This window comes from Dipodomys ordii, unplaced genomic scaffold (genome assembly GCF_000151885.1).
Source record: "Dipodomys ordii isolate 6190 unplaced genomic scaffold, Dord_2.0 Scaffold1000003003, whole genome shotgun sequence".
Lineage (NCBI taxonomy): Eukaryota > Metazoa > Chordata > Mammalia > Rodentia > Heteromyidae > Dipodomys > Dipodomys ordii.
The window spans coordinates 42969-62275 of NW_012286620.1; the positions used below are offsets into that span (position 1 = coordinate 42969).

At 36.0% G+C, this 19307-nt stretch overlaps 1 protein-coding gene across 1 annotated transcript; it reads left to right on the forward strand.

Moving 5' to 3' along the window:
- The first annotated feature begins 384 nt into the window (after nt 1–384).
- Nucleotides 385–15399, forward strand: LOC106002842 (zinc finger protein 717-like). Its single transcript, XM_013037604.1, has 6 exons — nt 385–408; nt 5289–5415; nt 6379–6468; nt 8565–9514; nt 9662–9803; nt 15194–15399. Exons 1-6 carry the CDS (start codon nt 385–387, stop codon nt 15397–15399), a joined length of 1539 nt encoding a protein of 512 aa, XP_012893058.1.
- Nucleotides 15400–19307: the final 3908 nt, after the last annotated feature.

The window sequence follows — 19307 nt, forward strand, 5'->3', positions numbered from 1 at the left end:
TCTACTTTCCAAAGGTATTGAACAAGTTTACACTCCCACCAACAATGCAGTAGGGTTCCCTTTTCTGTCTGCATCCCCTCCAGCATCTGTTGTTATTAGTGTTCTTGATTATAGCCAATCTATCTGGGGTGAGGTGGAATTTCAAGGTTGTCTTAATTTGCATTTCTTTTTGACTAGAGAAGTTGAGCCTTGTTTTGGTTTTTGTATTTTTTTAAGAATGAAATTGCTCCATTTGTTAGGAAATGGAAAGACTTGGAAAAAAATTATACTACGTGAAATAAGCAAGGCCCAAACAAACATAGGTTTCATGATTTCCCTTACTTGAAATAACTAGTATATGTCTGAGACAAGCAGAAACGATCAGATAAGTTGATTTTAGGCGAAATGAACGCCGTTAAGGATTCAAATGTATTTTCTTTCTTGTAATTGTTTCTAACATATTTATAAGTTGAGCATTTTTTTTAAAGATATCTTTTGGCCATTCTTCTTTCCTCTTCAGATTAGATTCTTGTTATGTCTTTAGCCCACTTATTTATTGGGCAGTTGTTTCTCTGAGGATTTGTTGTTGGGGATTTAATTTCTTGAGTTCTAAGTATATTTTAGTTATGAGACCCATGTTCGTTTTATGCCTAGTGAAGATCTTTTCCCAATCTGTGGGCTTTGTATTGATCTTGTTAGCAATGTCCTTTGCATGCAGAAGCTCTGTGGTTTCATGCAATCCCATTTGTCCAACCTTTCTTTGATTTGTTGTGTTTCTGGGTCTCTATTAAGAAAATTTTGGCTGGTGCCAAGTACCACTAGAGTTTCTCCTATTCTTTTCTGTAATGTTTTTCAGGGTGTTTTCTTTGAATGTGAGGTTTTTGTTACTTTTGGAGTTGATTTTGGTGCAGGGTGATATATAGAGATTTAGCTTTAGTTTTCTTCTGGTAATGAACCAACTTTGCCACCACCTTTTACTGACGAAGTTGTCGTTCCTCCATTCTATTTTTTTAGCTCCCTTCTCAAAGTTTAGGTGGATATAGGTCTGTGTGTTCATTTCTGGGACTTCAGTATTCCATTGATCCTCAAGTTTGTTCTTGTGCAGTTACCGAGCTGTTTTGATTACTATGGCTTTGTAGTACAGTTTGAAATTTGGTAGTGATATTCTACCAGCATTGTTATTTCTGGTATGGATTGTTTTTGCTATCTAGGGTCTTTTATTGTTCCATATAAATTTATGGCTTGCTTTTTCTATTTCATTGAAGAATGAGGTTGGACTATTGATAGGTATCGCATTGAATTTGTGGATAGACTTTGGAAGTATTGTCATTTTCACAATGTTGATCCTCCCATTCCGGGAGCATGGTAGGTTTTTCCACTTCCTAAGTTGTGCTTTAATTTCTTTTTTGGTACTATCTCTTGAGCCACACCTCCTCCAATCTGTTGATTAGCTGCTTCTTTTGAGTTGTCTACCCAGTTGTCTGGCTTCCAGACTCCTTAGTAGCTAGGGTAGGATAAGCAGCTTGAGCCAGAAGCACTTGTTTTGTTTTGTTTTTACTTACCTGAATATTTATCATTAACAGTTAATTGGATACTACAATAAAGTTAGATTATTGTTAACAGCATATTTAAAATTCAACCTAAGCTCCAGTATTTCATGTATCAATTAAGTGATGTATTTTATTTCTAATAATTGCAGCTGTTCTTCTAACTGTGGTACATTTACTTCACTAACTTTATGCTCACACAACTCCATGAAGAAATTGTTTCAAATTTAAATTGAATTGATTGTTATAGTGGTGATGTATGGAGAGACTACCAGTTCTTGGGCCAGGTATTGAGTACATTTCCTGTCATGCTGTGTCTTCCATACCCTCACTCTCTCCCAATGTTTCCCTTCCATCTTGACTCATGATTTATATAGCTTACTTTCATCAGTGCCTAATGACCTCCATAGATGCACTTTTTACCCCATTTCCTTCCAGTTCTCTGGCTTTCCCCCACTCTCCAGAAGATATCCATGTGAATACACCATATATATTTAACCTTTTTTTTTTTTTGCCAAACTTAGAGCTTGAATTTGGAGCCTTCCTGGGCACCATTCCTGATCTTGATTTGCTCAAGTCTACAACTCTACCACCTGAGCCACAGTGCCATTTCTTAATTTTTCTGTTTATGTAGTGCTGAGGAATGGAACCTAGAGCTTCATGCATGGCAGGCAAGTACTCTAACACTTAGCCATATTCCCAGCCCCAAACTATTTGTTTTTATTTCAAAGGTGAAGTAAGAAAGAGGCTACATTTAATATTCTATAAATCACAATGAAGGAATACATTTCTTTGAGATCCATTGTAATTTCCCTGTGTTTATTTCATTCATAGTATACTGCAAATATATTTTTTAATTTTCATGTATTTATAACATAACTTTAATTTTTCATATTGGTTTCTATATCATTTGTCTTCTGATTTACTTTTAATCTTGGAATATGTGTCTTGATAAATGTAACACCATAGTGTTTTTTTTTAAGTTTAAGATAATGGCATCCATGTGTGTGTTAGTGCTGATTTTTTGTCTGGTTGTTATATCAGTTAGTAAGAGGAGTATGAGTTCTGCAATAGTAATGGTACATTAAAGTATTAAAACTGCATGGTCTTTTAAACATGTCTTTGTACACTTTGCTTTTCATCATAAATTTTTATTATCATAATGTATAATCTGTCTGTTATTAGCAATTATCTGTATCTGTGGTCATACATTTGGGGCTGATGCTTATTTCCTACATATTATCCCAATTTGTATTTTTCATCATTAACTTTTGCTCATAGTATCTTTGTATATTTTTTAAAATTTTTATTTCTCTCTAGTCCATGACTTTGGATTGCTCATTAAGTTTTCTTTCTTCTGTTCATTTCAGACAGTGCCTTATATATTTACTATATTTTACAATATAAATAAGGTCTTATTTCGATGAACATTTTGCTATTTAATATTTGTTTGTCTCATCTTATATTTATTTCTTATTTTGCTTCTATGTAACCTGCACACACCTCAAATTCACTGTAAATCACCTCTCATATAAGCTGCAGGCATTCTCCTGTACACTGTGAATTACCTCTGATACCAATTACAAATTAAATCTGATGTAAATACTTGTTATACTGCATTGTTCATAGGATAAAAATAAGACTGCATGCTTAATACAGATGCCCTACTTTTTCAAAGATTTGTTTCTATGTTCCATTGAATTTGTGCAACTCAAAATATGCAAGGACTACAAGATTTTTTAAAAATGGTCTTATTAATATTCTTCATACAGAAATAAGCAGACATTTCATGTAAAGAACAAAGGCCATTCTCAGGCTGAAGCATAGAGCTTCAGCAGAGGTAAAATGTGCAGGAAAATTGTTATACTATAGTACTGCAAGAAAATTAACTTTCTACCCTGTGGGATTCTTTGGTAGGAACACAAAGGAAATTAACTTGCTGGATGCATTTTTACTAGGAACATTAAACTTTACAATATTATCATAGTAGTAGCATATAGCATAATATAGTTACTTTTCAATGGAATTGAATGGAATTTATAACCTTTCTATTCTCCTTTTACATTTTTGTAGAAATAATTCTTTGAACTCAGACCCCCATATTTCCGAGGCAAGTACAAAATTCATTGATCCATGTGCAGGTTTCACAATCTTTGTTTTTAAAACACTTATGTGTTTGTATATAGACTTTCAATTCCTTATGAATTATGAATATGGTACTATAAGTTTTCTTTTCACAAGAGAAATTGCATACAATGTTTTCTATACATTCTTTTACCTACACATGTACCATTCCTTTAACTACACATTTACCTTTTTAATAATCTTGTCCTTTGTGTAGATCTATGTTAGCTATTTTTATTTTTCTCTTGATACAGAATAATTTTTTTTGGTCTGGTTGTCAGGCCTGATCTCTGGCTCTAGGCCCTGTCTCTCAGCTCTTCAGCTCAAGGCTAGGGTTCTACCACTTGAGCCACAGCGCCACTTCTGGCTTTTTTCTTTTTTGCTTATGTGGTGCTGAGGAATCGAACCCTGGGCCTCAGACATGCAAAACAAGTGCTCTACCACTGAGCCAGCCACCTTCCGAGCCCCGCAGAATAATTTTTATAGCACTTAAAATGAAGATGTGTTAATAATGCATTATCTTTCCCTAGGAATACCTTCAATCTATATTGTTAGAAGAGGCCCTTTGCCCAATGGATTGTGTATTAAAGTCTATTTTCTTTCAACATTTTATAGATATATTTTCTTTTTTGTGTTAGTTATCACTCACCTCTGATATTGTCAAGAATGTCTGTATTCCTTTTAGATGCTGTACAACAAATTAGTGCTGTATTTTATTCTAATTCTTAAAACTACTATATTTTTTAGATCATGTCCCAATTCATAGTTTTTATTCTCTATCCTTCTTGTGGTGGTCATATTTCACATTTTTGGAGATCATCTTGAGCATTCCTTAAACCTCTATCCATTTACATCCATCCTTAGCCTATTAAAATGCAAAGCTGATTAAGAAACATTTTATGGTAGTAAGTAAGTATTTGGTGTGGTAGGAAGTAGTCAATGTTCACAAAGATTCATGCTGGCAATTGGTTTTTAATATGAAGGAAACATATGGCTATCTATGACCATTCTTTTATATCTAGAAATTTAATAACAAAAATGATTAACATCGTATGTTTTATTGTGAAAACTAAGTCAAATCTTATGAGAGCCAAATCATTCATTTACTATTTTTGAGTAATTTTACTCCTTTTAACATTCACTGGATGCTGTGCTTTTCTTAGATCTACTAATGTGTTATGTATTCCATATGATGTAATGACTATGTTGTGACTGTTTATGAGTGCACTATTTAATAGAAAATCTAAATCAGTGAGGCAGAATATGAAAATGCAGAAAATATTTGTTTACTTCATTGTTACCCAGATATGTAGTAAATATTACCAAAATAAGATAAGCTAAACACACACTTTCAGACTCCTACTTATACTTATTGTTGTTTTGCTAGCTCCGTAGAACTGTTTTCTGTTTTCTTTTCTTTATTGCTGGAACCAGAAATGGGTTCTGATGTATTAGAAAAATTTTGTATGCATAATTACCAAGTTACTATATTTCTACTTTGATTATATTTTCTCTCATTTTATAAATAACATAGAAAGTTCCAACCACATTCTGAAATACAAAATCAGACATGTAGCAGAATGAAATTCTAGCTTTGGTGTTCTCATGCTCAGGGATTGATGGAATCTGCCCTTACAGAAGCTGGTGTCATTTGATGATGTGGCTGTGGAATTCAGCTGGGAGGAGTGGCAGGAATTGGATATTTCTCAGAGGACCCTGTATAGAGATGTGATGCTGGAAACCTATAGCATGCTGGTGTCCTTAGGTGAGCCAAAAATATCACATTAGCTTGAAAAGTTAAGTGGGGCTTGACCTCTGGGCATTGGTACAGTGCCTCAGCTCTTCAGTTCAAGGTGAGCACTCTATCACTTGAGCAACAGCGCCTCTTCAAGCTTTCTGATGGTTAAATTGGAGATAAGTATCTCACAGCTTTCCTATTAGGGCTGGCTTTGTATGGCAATCCTCAGATCTCAGCCTACTGAGTAACTAGGATTACAGGTGTGAACCACTGGTGCCTGGAAAATGATTTGTTTTTAGTAGATATGTGAATATTTATAGAACTTTCCATGCTATTTGGATGTAAGTTTCCACTCTGTGGGAAGTGTCATTTGTTTCGAATGAAGGTAGATTATATACAGGTAGATTATATACATTCAGAGGCAATTTTATTTTCATTGTTCATGAATCCAAATCAGCAGTATGACAAAAGTTCCAAACTGTCTTCCATAAAGAGAAGACTGTCTTCCCAAACTTGAGGTGATTATTGTGGGTAGATATACAATCTAGAAAACACATACATACATACATACACACCTATTTAACATTATTGGAAGTATGAACTGGAAATCACTAGATTAGAGGGAGTATTTATAATCCAAACCTAGTACTACATGCAGTGGTTCATGCCTGTAATTCTTAGTCTGAAATCTGAGGCTTTCAGTTTGAAGAAAAAGCGCCAGTGAAGTCTCCATGAGACTCTTATCTCAAGATAACCACTTTTAAACTGGAAGTGGAGCTAGGACTCAAACTAATAGAATGCTAACCTTGAGAAAAAGAATTGCATTCAAGTCACACAACCTGCAAAATTAATTCAAACCTCAGGGAGATTCAACCATGGAGCCAGTGAGAAATGAAAGAAGATTTGGGAGCAACCTTGTTAACAGGATATCTGAAAACTTAGAACAATTTTGACACAGCATGAGCAATAGGTCTTCACTCTTATTAACAGGGCACACTGGTCCTAAACCTCAATTGATTGTCAAGCTGGAGCAAGATGAAGAGTCATATATGAGAGAAGCCTCAGACAAGAATTTCTCAGGTGAGTTAAAGCATCTTGCATATGATCTTGGATCCAGAACCAAATTGGTAAATTTGTCTTGCTATGTACTGACCAATAATATTCCAAATTCCCTTGAGTCCCATGTGTAGCAGAGAACTATGTGTTAATCAAAAATGCATGTAGATGCACACTGAACTGTGTAGGGCAGTAAAGGTAAAGTTAGCAACTCTTTCTCTTTGTGGAAATTCTTTGTGGAAATTATTTTGAAAAAAAGAAAATTAGAAATGTGAAAAATGAGATTTAGTTTTCTTTGAAACTAGGACTATGCCAAGGCTGCTATCCTCTGATAAGGATAAGGAGGGTAGAGGCCAAGATACAGAACCAAAGCTTTCAGTCTAGAGAGAATGATTAACTAGGTGGTGAGCTGATGTGGCTTTAGTTCATGAGTCTGAGGGTTTAAAAGTCTGATGAGATTCTGTCTAAGATGGAGAGAAACAAATTTAAAATTTCTAAAGGTACTTAATTCACAGTGAGAACTTATAACTGAAGAAATGTGGTTATAAAACTTTATTCTCAGGTGAAAGCAAAGGTTTGTATAAAAATGGTACAATCTCCAAAGTTAGAAAATACTGTTCTCCTAATGTTTGAGAAGTAAAGTAGCACAATATATAAATTATTTTAAGAAAATAAAACAATACAAAACATCTATTCCCCTAAGATCAAACAAATCAATTTTTGGGAAAAAATGAAGAATGATACATATTAAATTATACAGGTTAAAAAGCTAGCAGTAAATAGTTTAGTAATTTGTATAAATAATTCCTCTGACATAAAAAAGAAGAAATACCTGAAACACAGAAAAACATTTTCCATCATAAACTGTCAGTGTTACTCTTTTTTTATTGTGAAAATCATTTACAGAGGGGTTACAAGTACATGGGAAAGGTAATGAGTACATTTCTTATCAAGCATTGTTGCCCCCTCCTTTGATTTCCATTACCATCCCTTCCCATCATTCCCCTCCAGCCTCCCGCCACAGCCAAAGTTGTAAAGTTCATTTTTTGACATAACGTCTTGTACATCTCATTGTTGGCATGGGTCCACCTTCCCCTCCACAAATTATACCTACATCAACACAGTAAAAACAGGGGTTATACCATGGGGGAGGGACATATAAAGCATATATAACATATATATATATAAACATATATATATATATATATGTTAGAAACAATAGCAAGAAAGAAAAAAATATGAGTCCTTATCTTGGGGTTCGTTTGGCCTAACATCAACTTATTGACCATTTCTATACTAGTTATTGAAATAAGGGGAACCATGGGACCTGTTTCTTTTGGCCTGGCATACTTCACTCAATATAATTTTTCCAAGTCTTTCCATTTCCTAACGAATGGAGCCATATCATTCTTTCCGATGTATGCATGAAATTCCATTATGCATATATACCACATTTTCTTGAATCATTCATCTACTGAGGGGCATTTGTGTTTGTTCCTTATCTTAGCTATGGTAAACAATGCTGCAATAAGCATAGTTGTGCTGGTACCCTTAGTATGGTCTTGTTTGTGATCATTTGGGTAAATGCCCATAAGTGGGATTGCTGATTCATAAGGGAGCTCTATGTGGAGTCCTAGGAGTCTCCATTCTGTTTTCCAAAGTGGTTGAACAAGTTTACACTGCCAACAAAAATGCAGTACCGTTCCCTTCTGTCCATATCCCCTCCAGCATCTGTTGTTATCAGAGTTCTTGATTATAGTAGCTCAGTGGTAGTGCGCTTGCCTTGCATGCATAAGGCTCTGGGTTCGATTCTTCAGCACCACATAAGCAGAAAAACCTGGGAGTCGTGCTGTGGCTGAAATGGTAGAGAGCTAGCATTGAGCTGAAGGACAACACCAGACCTGGAGTTCATGCCCTATGACAAAAAAGGGTGTAAGGAAGAGTATTACTTTCTTAATCAATACATTGTGGTGAAAGAAATTTATTTCTCATAAATCAATTCCTACTTTAATATTTTAAAATTTGTAACAGTTAAGATGGGAAAAATGTATTTACCTTTATATTAAGGAGTATTTGGATCTTATTTATTTATTTTTTCTTCTTTATATAACTCATTTTAGATGTTCAAAAAATGAAGCATGTGATTAAGACTTACCAGGAAGATCCAGATGAATGTCTGCATGATGTAGCTGTCACAAATATTAACACAATAGAGCAAAGAGTGAGATTAGTGACAACTTCTCACTTGACCTCAAAACAGAAGCCAGATCTGAATAGGAATGATGAGAACTCCTTAAGGATGATGACGGATGAGTTCATTCAGTGTCAGAACATGCTCCCCTACGGTGAGCCTGGTAAGATGCCGGCTGCATGTATGCCTGGTGTTTCTCCTGTAGTTAAACAATCGCTTAGATATTCAGAGGCTTTTAGTCAAAATTATGATGGTCCATATTTTGAATATGGAGGAGAGAAGATATTAAATTCAAAGATGATATTCTTTCCACATAATTGGGTTTGCGTCAGAGATCCCACCTCCAACCATAATGAATATAGAGAAGAATATGATAAGTCTGCTCTTCTTGCCCAAGAACTTTGTCAGGGAAGGAGGTTTCCAGTCACTATGCCTCAGAAAAGAGACACAGGAGAGAATCCTTATACAAGTAGTGAATGTAAGAAATCATTCAGTAAGGATTTACACCTTACAAAACCTGAGAGGAAATATCCAGAGAAGCTTGATGAGTTTAAGCAATGTGGAAAATCTATCTCTAAGAAGTCAGAACTAAGTTCTGACGAACCTAAAACAACACCAGAAGAGAAACCCTATGAATATGAAGCATGTAGGAAATTTTCCACTCAAAAGTCAGGTCTCAGAAGGCATCACAGAACTGACAAAGAACAGAAGTTTGATAAATGTAACAAATGTGGAAATTCATGTAGAATGAAGTCATACATCAATATGTTTCAGAGAATACACACACGAGAGAAATCTTATGAATGTGACAAATGTGGAAATTATTTCAGACAGAAGTCAGACCTTACTGTTCATCAGAGAACACACACAGGAGAGAAACCTTATGAATGTAACAAATGTGGAAAGTATTTCAGATTAAAATCATACCTTACTGTCCGTCAGAGAACACATACAGGGGAGAGACCTTATGAATGTAACAAATGTGGAAAGTATTTCAGATTAAAATCATACCTTACTGTCCGTCAGAGAACACATACAGGGGAGAAACCTTATGAATGTGACAAATGTGGAAAGTATTTCAAACAGAAGTTTCACCTTACTGTTCATCAGAGAACACACACAGGAGAGAAACCTTATGAATGTAATGTGTGTGAAAAGTCTTTCACCCGTAAGTCAGAACTTACTGTTCATCAGAGAAAACACACAGGAGAGAAACCTTATGAATGTAATGTGTGGAAAGTATTTCAGATTAAAATCACACCTTACTGTCCATCAGAGAACACATACAGGGGAGAAACCTTATGAATGTGACAAATGTGGAAAGTATTTCAGATTAAAACCACACCTTACTGTCCATCAGAGAACACATACAGGGGAGAAACCTTATGAATGTAACAAATGTGGAAAGTATTTCAGACAGCAGTTTCACCTTATTCGCCATCAGAGAACACACACAGGAGAGAAACCTTATGAATGTAATGTGTGTGAATAGTCTTTCAACCATAAGTCAAAACTTACTATTCATCAGAGAACACACACAGGAGAGAAACCTTATGAATGTAACAAATGTGGAAAGTCCTTCATCCGGAGTTCATACCTCAGGAAGCATAAGAAAATCCACACACATGAGAAACCTTAGGAATGTGATAAATATGGAAAGTCTCACCTGGAAGAAAAATAAGTTTGCATGATATAACCAAAACCAGATAGAAGCCTTGTGAATGTCGCAAATGTGGAGGCTTTTAGCCAGAAGGCATACCTCATGGTTCCAAATTGAATGCACACAGGAGAAAAATCTTATGAATGAAAAAAATGTGGAAAGTTTTCGAGAAGTCATAGTTAAATTTTCATCAGAAAACACGCAGGAGAAAACGAAACAAGTATCAAAAAAGTCCTTCACTTAGTAATCATGCAGGGATGATTGTTTATAGAGCACAGACAAGAAAGACAAGGTATGAATAATACCAATGTAGAAAATCCCACTTCGACAACATAGCCCAGTGTTCATCAGAGAACTGAATCTCACAGGAGAAAAGAAAACTAACAGGTTTAAAAAATATGTGATTTTTAATAGAAGTCAGTCCTCATTACATCCAAGAACATAAAAAGGAGAGAAAATGTGAGTATAATAAATGTAGACAAATATTTAGCCAGAAGTTTCAGAGGTTTCTCTACATATTTCAGAGACCTAGAGACAAGACAAAATGTGAAGTGAACATTAGAGGACATCTTTCAAGCAGAAATGAACCTTCAGCCAGCATTAGAGCACTCACACAAAAAAGAAACCCAATATACGGAAACCTTTGGCAGAAACCTCTGTAAATTATAGAGAAATCCTGCATGGTAGAATTAAGCTAGGGGTAAGGGGAAACCACTCACTGAGTCAACATTTCTCATCCTCTCATTGTGTAGAGTAGGGATGATGCCCCTTCATATTATTCAGGGGTTGGACCAAAGGGATGGGTATCAATTACCTCCAGGCTTGACAAAGAATTAAGATAGTGAAATCGTTGATTTGTGTCTTTTATATTGAGGAATGGATGTTCAAGGAAATTTAATAAACACTTCTCAGAATAGGAGCTCTGGACCTTTCAGATTGAACTCAAATCATCCAGGCTGGTTTGGTAGTGATAGATGGGGAAGAACTATCATGCTTTAATCCAAGGACATGAGAGCATCGATTTCTCCACTGCTCCCCAAAAGTCTTCCACTATATGTGTGGTCTATGTATCATTATAACACTATTACTATTCCAATTCATTTCTTTAATGGAAGGTCTGTTGGAAGATAATACTCCTTGTTTATTACAAAATGTACACAATAATAAAATCTGTCTCATCATCTTTCATCCCCAAGTTCATGAAACATTCAGAGAACCTGAAAGAATACATATTTGGGAATACATTTTCTTTGTGTGTGGGTACAAGTCTTGTAGATTGAACTCAAAGCCTAGCCACATTCCTTAACTACTTTTTCTCAAGGCTAAATTCTAGCACTAGAATCACAGTTCCATTTCTAGTTTCTTTGGTGAAAAAATTAAGACATGATTCTTAAGCATTTGGGTTTGGATGAGTAATGCCAAAATGATTTTACTACATGCTGTTTTCTATTTACTACTCATGAGTCTGTTATGAATTTTTAACTTGTAGACCATGCTATTGTTCTTCTGAGTAATAAAACACTAGTGTGGATATTGTGGAGAGTCTGTGTTTTCTCTCTGTTATGGAGGGTGAAAGTGAATTTCTCAAGAGGACAATATTGCTTTTTCCAGTTCCAAATTTCTAGTTCTATAACAAATTATTAGTTATGGTTTTGCTAAATTTAATTCTGTAGCAATTTAAAAATCTAGACTCATGGAAAAAATTATGGACAAAAGCTAGCTAGAGTACTTCTAGATAGCCATGGAATTATAGAGATAAGCAGAAAGAGGTAAGACTGTGCTAGATATTTGGCAGGGTAAAATACAGGCGAAAATGATCCTTGTGGGCTGCCTGGTGTCACATGACAGGGGTGCCTGGTGGAGGGAACTGGTCCAGGTGCTCTGAGGGAAGCCTAGTGAAGAGGGGGAGGGTGTGAAGGTGGCTTTCACAATAAATTTCCTTGGATGTTTTTGGGTCCTATAAACATCCCCCCTTACCTGACCAGGATAGGGGCCATTATGTCACGCTATATGTCTGTTCATGTCTTGACTCCTGTTTACTAAAAAGTTTCTTGTTGGCAGTTTTTTGTTTTGAACTGACTATGTGATTCTACCATGATTAGGCAAAGTATTACTGCTAAAATTCCAAAAACTTTAAATGGCCAATTTTAGAATTTAAGTGTGTTCTATAATCTGTGCACAAACATCTCTGTCTGTCTATATGTAATATATGTAAACAGTAATGGTTCCAAAGTTACCAAGTATTCTGCTTGCTAAAAATCTTTGTCAATGGAAGCTGTCATTTAATCTGAAATGCTTTGTGACCTGACTATAAGCCAAATAAAAAAACAGGCAGTTTTAAAAGGCCATGGGAAAGGACTTAGAAAAGATGGTTTCCTTTCCAAAGTCAATGAAAGTGGTAATTAAGTTGGCTGTGATTTATATTATTTCTGATGTCTATCTATGCTAAGATTAAATATTGTACCTCTGACCATGACTGGTAAACTAAGCCTAAGGTTTTAATTCTCTGTTTCCTCTGCTGTGCACTGATCAACTCCCTTTATAATCAAGGGACCACAGTGTGTCAAGATGCAGTTTGCTCCTAGGCATGGGAAATACCCATGTAACAGAACAAAGTTGTCACAGCGGCCTAAACCAGTGACACCAGCCTGCAAAAGCCAGTGTGGTCTTTCACTAGTGGTCTTTAACTAGTGCATATAGAATTTTGCAGGTAACCAGCAAGAGATGCGACAGTCCATACACACTGGGAGATGCCACATCCTTGCCTAGACTCCAGCCTTGCTAAATCACACATGATGTAAAGCCTGCGAATTTGCGGTAAAAAGAGAATAAAAAACAAGCCAATTAAGATATTTGTTTCTGGATTGAAAAAAAAACATATTTGTTTTTGTAATGTTAATCACCACCATGTTAGACCATAAGGGGTGTATAAGCAAAAAATCTAAGTTGACTTATCTCTAAAGGTCAAGAGATACTAAGTCTACATTCTTGGTACAGAGCTATTGCATTAAAATAAACTGCTAATTTGCTGAATGTAACTCATACTGTAGGAAAAAATAGCCAGTTTAAACCTTCAGACAAGAGGTAAAGGGTATTGCCCAGTGTTTCAATGAAGAATTTAAATGCAAAGTAAAATGACTTTTCAAAAAGATTTAAAAATGGCCTCTCCAATGTCAGAAATTTGTGAAGTTTCTGGGAGTGGCAGGCCTTCCAGAAAAAAGAAAGTTTAAAAGGAAAAATTGTCCTAAAGGTTGATTTCAACGTGGAAAATAAAAATTAGGATTACCAAAATGATTGTTTAACCTACTTTGCCATTATAGGGTCTTTATAACAGTTTCCTAAAGGCCCACAATTAAGGACAGACGACAAGTTTGTCAGATGGAATGTTGGCCCTGAATAATTTCAAGGTAAAACCATGCTTTTAAATCTCCTTCCAGTGCCCATCGTTGTTGCTTTTACTTGGAGTAAATGTGGCTATAAGTAAGCTGAAAAGTAGTGTGAAGACAGGTTACAAAGGTCCTGTGAGATTGTCATCTCTAATGTGCCAGCAGAGTGCTCAAAAGCATAGTTGGTTTGGAGTTCCAAGTGGCAGAGGGCTAGTCTTGAGGGACAATACTCAAACCCTGAGTTCAAGTCCAGCATGCAATGAAGGAAGCAATGAAGGAAACTACTAAACAAGTATTTATCCCACCATGGAGAAAGGCATTCCTGGAACCCCAGGAATGTTGGAACATGCAGAGGCAGTAAGCCACTGCTTTTTGGATGGCAGAGATGGTATCAGATCCTGGAGTCACTTCTGCTTGGCCCTTCAAAGCTTGATCAGAGTCTGGAAGTCATGGGAAGATAATTTGTAGGCATGACTAATACCCATGTCTGTCTGACTTGGCAGGGACTTGCCAGTCATCTATGGTACTGGGTTATAAAAACTAAAGTTGTAAAATGTGAGGGATAATTGAAATCCCAAAGGCTCTGTATCTGCTCAAAGTCTTAAATGGCAATGACTTTTGAGCTGGCCCAGCCACATTAACTTATCCGTTAAGGAAAAGTGGTTGTGACCTGAGATTAGGTCCCTAGTGAGATTTGTCTAAAGGCCTACAGGGGCAGGCATTTTTGGAACCACTACCGATCAGGCTCCTCAGTTAACCAGAAAAATGCATTAACAAACCAAACTGTTAAACAAGATATACTGCTATAGCCTAAGAAAGGGTCTGACATTTGTTAAAGGTTAAATGTTGTATGACTTTAAACAGGCTGCCCAGAGGCAAGAGGCAGTACTTAGAATGTCAATCAGTTGTACTTTAAAATATCTACTGGGTTTTACTACAAAATTCTGTAAAGCAATTGTTAGTCAATTATTAACAAGTTATAGGTAACCTCTATGTCATTGATCTCCTTGTTTCTTGAATTGGAAATATAAATGGTTTTTATGACAAAGATTCTTTTTGCCACAGTTCAAAGCCATCCTGGGCACAAAGGATCTGTCTAAAACTCCATTTCCCAGCTAATCAGCCAAGAGCCAGGCTAGAGACATGGCTCAAGAGACTCTCACTTCCAAGGAACTCTTAGGTGGTAGAGCATTAGCCTTGAGCAGAAGTGCTCAGGAAAAGTGCCCAGACCTTGATACAAACCCAGTCAATGTCAACTAGGACAACCTATCCCAGCAACAGACATTGAGACCCCCAAAGACAAATTTAGTCCAGACAATGGAAAACTATGGAGAGGAGTAAGAGGAGATTACTTCCTAAATGGAGTTACTTTATGCTTGCCCTTTCAAAATTAATCAGAGCAGGGAGATCAAGAGAAATAGTTGCTTGCCCACCTAATGTCCATACCTGTCTAACTTGTTCATGGACAGAAAGTTCCAGTGTTACTTTGTTCCCTGCTATTTGTATTTATAGTAGCCTCTAACTGGTACTTCCAAGCAGTCCATTATGTTCTCTGCTACCTGGTTGCCCAAAAGACCTTAGACACCCTCTTTCTGCCTTTCTGCCCCGAGTATTTCTCCTCCTCTGTAATGGGCCACAACTGGGCTTATGCTCCAAATGGAACTTTTCCAGCCCATGGCCAATATGTGTTCTCCTATGCCATTTGTGTTAACGTTTAACTTGTTACCTTGTTAACTTGTTACCTTGTCAATTTTTGCCTGATCTTTCCAAAAGTCTCTTTTAACAGGATAACAGGATAACAGCAATCCGAGACATCATTTGGCCGAGCAATAAAGCAGGAACCCCTTACTACTTTACCCATTTACAGCAAGAAGACACTCTAAAGAAACGACCTCCACCCATATCCCTTGGTCTGGTACCCCTATTTTTATGGGGAATGTAAGCATTATGCCTTCCTATGGTCCTCAGCTCCACCCAGACCTGAGTTCCTCCCAACCCTGAAGTTCCCACCATACAGCTGTCCCTTCCCTCTCTCTGCCCAGACCTATCTAAGCACCTACCTCACTTCCTGCCACAGAACCACCTTCTACCTGGATAGGGACAGATGCCATATGCTCCATCTCCCAGGACAATATGGCTTCTTTAATAAACCTTATAATAATCTTTCTCCAGTGCCTGCCTTCATATGTGTGGTCCCCTGAGATGAATGTGAAGGATCATTTCACCTTATAGAAACCCAGTCCCTGCCACAGTCCCTAACTCACTGAGAACCACACAAGATATTTTTCCTGCATCACACTCTGTCCACTTCATTGTCTTGATGACACCACTCATTATGACCACTTCCCCAGGATCCTCCAAATCAAAGAGAAAAAATTATCAGTATGCTCTTTCTCTCTCACTGTACTCTGAAAACCCATCTATAATTTCTGGATTTCCATGGCTAATATTCTCTATTTGGACATCTACATAAATAAAAAGATGATGCATAATTTCGGTTTCATGAAATTCTATCACTATATTTACCTTTCCTTTTGTTTATGTTGGTAGTTAGCTTTAAACTCATGGTGCTTTAATTCTTGGCTTTTATGTTCAAGCTTGACACTCTACTCATGCCACACATCAGATTCTGACATTGTTCTATATTGTATCATGAGTCCCCTTGTCTAATAAAGGCAGTGAAGGGTGCCCCCTGTTATATTTATTCTTCCAAGATGTTTACAAAAACTACATTGGAATAACTATGATATTTTATATAGAAAAAAATATGTATATATTTTTGTCAATTGTGGGGCATGAACTCTGGGCCTGCTCTGTCCCTCAGCTGTCCATCTCAAGGTTAACGCCTTAACAACTGAGCCATAGCACCACTTCTGGATTTTTGTATTTATGTAGCACTGAGGAAGCAAACCCAGGGCCTCATGTATGTGAGGCAAGCACTCTACCATTGAGCTACCTTCCCAGCCCTATAAAAATGTTTTAAAAATGGTTTCATCGCAGAACCTTAAATAAAAACTTAGTAATTTAATGGAATTTTGTTGCACATTTAAAAATAAGTAAAACATTGCAGAATTTTTTAAAAGATGAGGAATATAGAATAAGTAACAATGAGCAGTCTCATGTGTAAAAGCAGCATTCAAAAAATCTGTATGAACATATTTTCATACCAATAGATTTCCCATTCTCAGGACTTTGGACATGCAGCTGAGCATATCCCATCTGTTCACAAATATGAACCTCTTGGCGCTGAGTGACAGTTTGAGTAGAAGGCAAAACTTCATTCATCATCTCATCATCATGGTACAAGGTCATCATAGAATGTTGACATTGAGCTCCTGATACCATACACACTTCCATAGACAGTATTTTTTCAAAAAGTGAATCCCACAATCTCATGTTACTAGAATATCTAATTATACAATCACTTTAAAATGACAAAAAATGAGCAGCAATCAAAATATATTTTCACTGATTATGAAAATTTCAATGTAAATTAAGGATATAGGTGACATGTAAAAACAATAAAATTGTATTGGAGGAAACCCCATGTCTGCAGAGCTGCAGGAGCCTGTGAGCTGGGAGATCCACGGACAGAGTCTTAGCCCCACTTCACAGATATTCCATGGAGATTATATGTTGGAATCATGTATTTCTGTGGAAGAGTCTATCTCAGTGTTCACACCTTTGACTTCAGCACCAGAGCTGCTCTTTGAGACAAAGTTGTGACCCAATTAATTCCAGGTAAGGGCAAAAATGGCTCACATTCCATTTGTAAAGTGAACTGCTGTTTGCTCTCATTATTTTTGTTACACATTTTATTTGTATATAAATGTTTTAACCAACCTAAAAACAAATGTAGAAATAAAGGTGTAGTAAAAATGAACTCCTTGGTATTCATTATTCATGTATATCCAGCAGAGCATTAAACAAAAAACCCTATATGTATTTAATTGGTTTTTCGATTTTTTTTTGCTTTTATAATTTTTTTCTTTTCTGATATGTGCCTCAAATACATGTACTGTTAAAAAAAGTAGTGAACAGGGAAATAACTTGAGATAATGGCTAGCTTTGTTCAATATTTTTTGAAATTTTTATGAACAATCCAAGCATAATTGTTAAGAACACATGTATTAAGTTCATGTAAATGGAATAAAAACATTTTTGAATGGACTTTTTTCAACTACTTTCTCTACAACTTTTCATATAAACAATCTTTTGGTTTTGAATCTCCTCTAAAGAAATTGTACATTATTAAAAATTTGTTCCTTAGTCCCTATTGGGAAACATTGGACTTTTACCAAGTTAAAGTGCAAAGTTTATCATAACTACAAAACATAACATAAACATAACAGAAAAACACTAAAAGAAAAATCTAACTACTGGCAACCTCCCATATTCCAACTCAAAAACATTTTTTTTCCTTTAGGGCGGGGAAAACTGATTGGAAAAGTGATATATTCAAGTTAAAATTTTAGTATCTGGCATTTTCTAAATTAAGAACCCACAAAGTTCTTGGACCATCATGACAGTGCATAGCATTAACTGTAAATTCTGTGCTTCCAAGTCAGTTTTGGTTTTTGAGAATTTCTTGATACAGTTTGCCTTCAATTTTGTTCATTCTGTTTGTCAGGTGCATAGGATTACCTTCCTTTTTGTAGCCTTCTGTGTTGTCACCAACCATTCCTCTTTGGTGGCCATGTACTTGGGAAAAGGCCACATGAACTTTCTGGCTCTACTCACATTCTACACTTGCTTCCTTTGCTTGCCTCCCACAAACTATTTCTAACATCCTCTACTGCGGCACATGTCTCCTTAGTTGATGCGATTTTGTATCTCCTATAAATTCTATCCTGAATGGGTCTGTCATTTTTGCCTTTAAATCTTTCTTCTTTCATTAATGATGAGGCTGTTATACCTAAATCTCACCTTACAGAATATTTCCTAAGTTCTTTACAGGAAACACCAAAGAAAAAGACCATTTTTAAAAGCTGTTTTTATTCTTACAAAATGTAAGTTCTTCCAGAGCAGGGACAATATTTTCTGTATGTTATATTGTGTCTAGTACACTATAAATGCACAATAAATAGTGATGATCTGAGGCAAAAAATCTACTTTCTTTATTTGAATTATCAGCAATACCAATTACTATTCTTGAGTTTGATATAGTTTTAAAATAAAAAGTTTGCAGTTATTTCAAAGACAGACAGATATATAGACACACACATATATGTATATAAACACACATATATTGCTTTGGGGTTAACTGTAAGATTACATTTACATAATTTGAAATATAAAAATCAATGCTATGTACAAATCAATACAAACTCATCCAGTTAATTGAATTCACCCAGGCTCCGTCATAACACCTGTAAACTTATCAGATCTTTTGCACAAGTTTTGGCCCTTCTGACTAAGTTCATCTCAGAAGAAGCCATGAGGGAACAGATCACAAGGCCCATATCAGGGCCTTAAACATAAACACGAAAGTGGTGAGATCCATTTCCAAAAACAGGATATCAGTAAGATTATTAAATTATTTGGGATTGAAAAATGAAGAAATGAAGATCTCTACAAAGAAGGGGAGTAAAAAGACAGGAATTTAGTTCATTCAAAAACTAAAAAC

Excerpts from the sequence above, each read along its gene's own strand:
- LOC106002842 (XM_013037604.1), top strand. The coding sequence starts at position 385 with ATGAACGCCGTTAAGGATTCAAAT. Across the intron at positions 6,469-8,564 it reads CTCAGACAAGAATTTCTCAG|ATGTTCAAAAAATGAAGCAT; the intron begins GTGAGTTAAAGC and ends AACTCATTTTAG. Across the intron at positions 9,804-15,193 it reads GTGTGAAAAGTCTTTCACCC|TAGCCTCTAACTGGTACTTC; the intron begins GTAAGTCAGAAC and ends TTGTATTTATAG.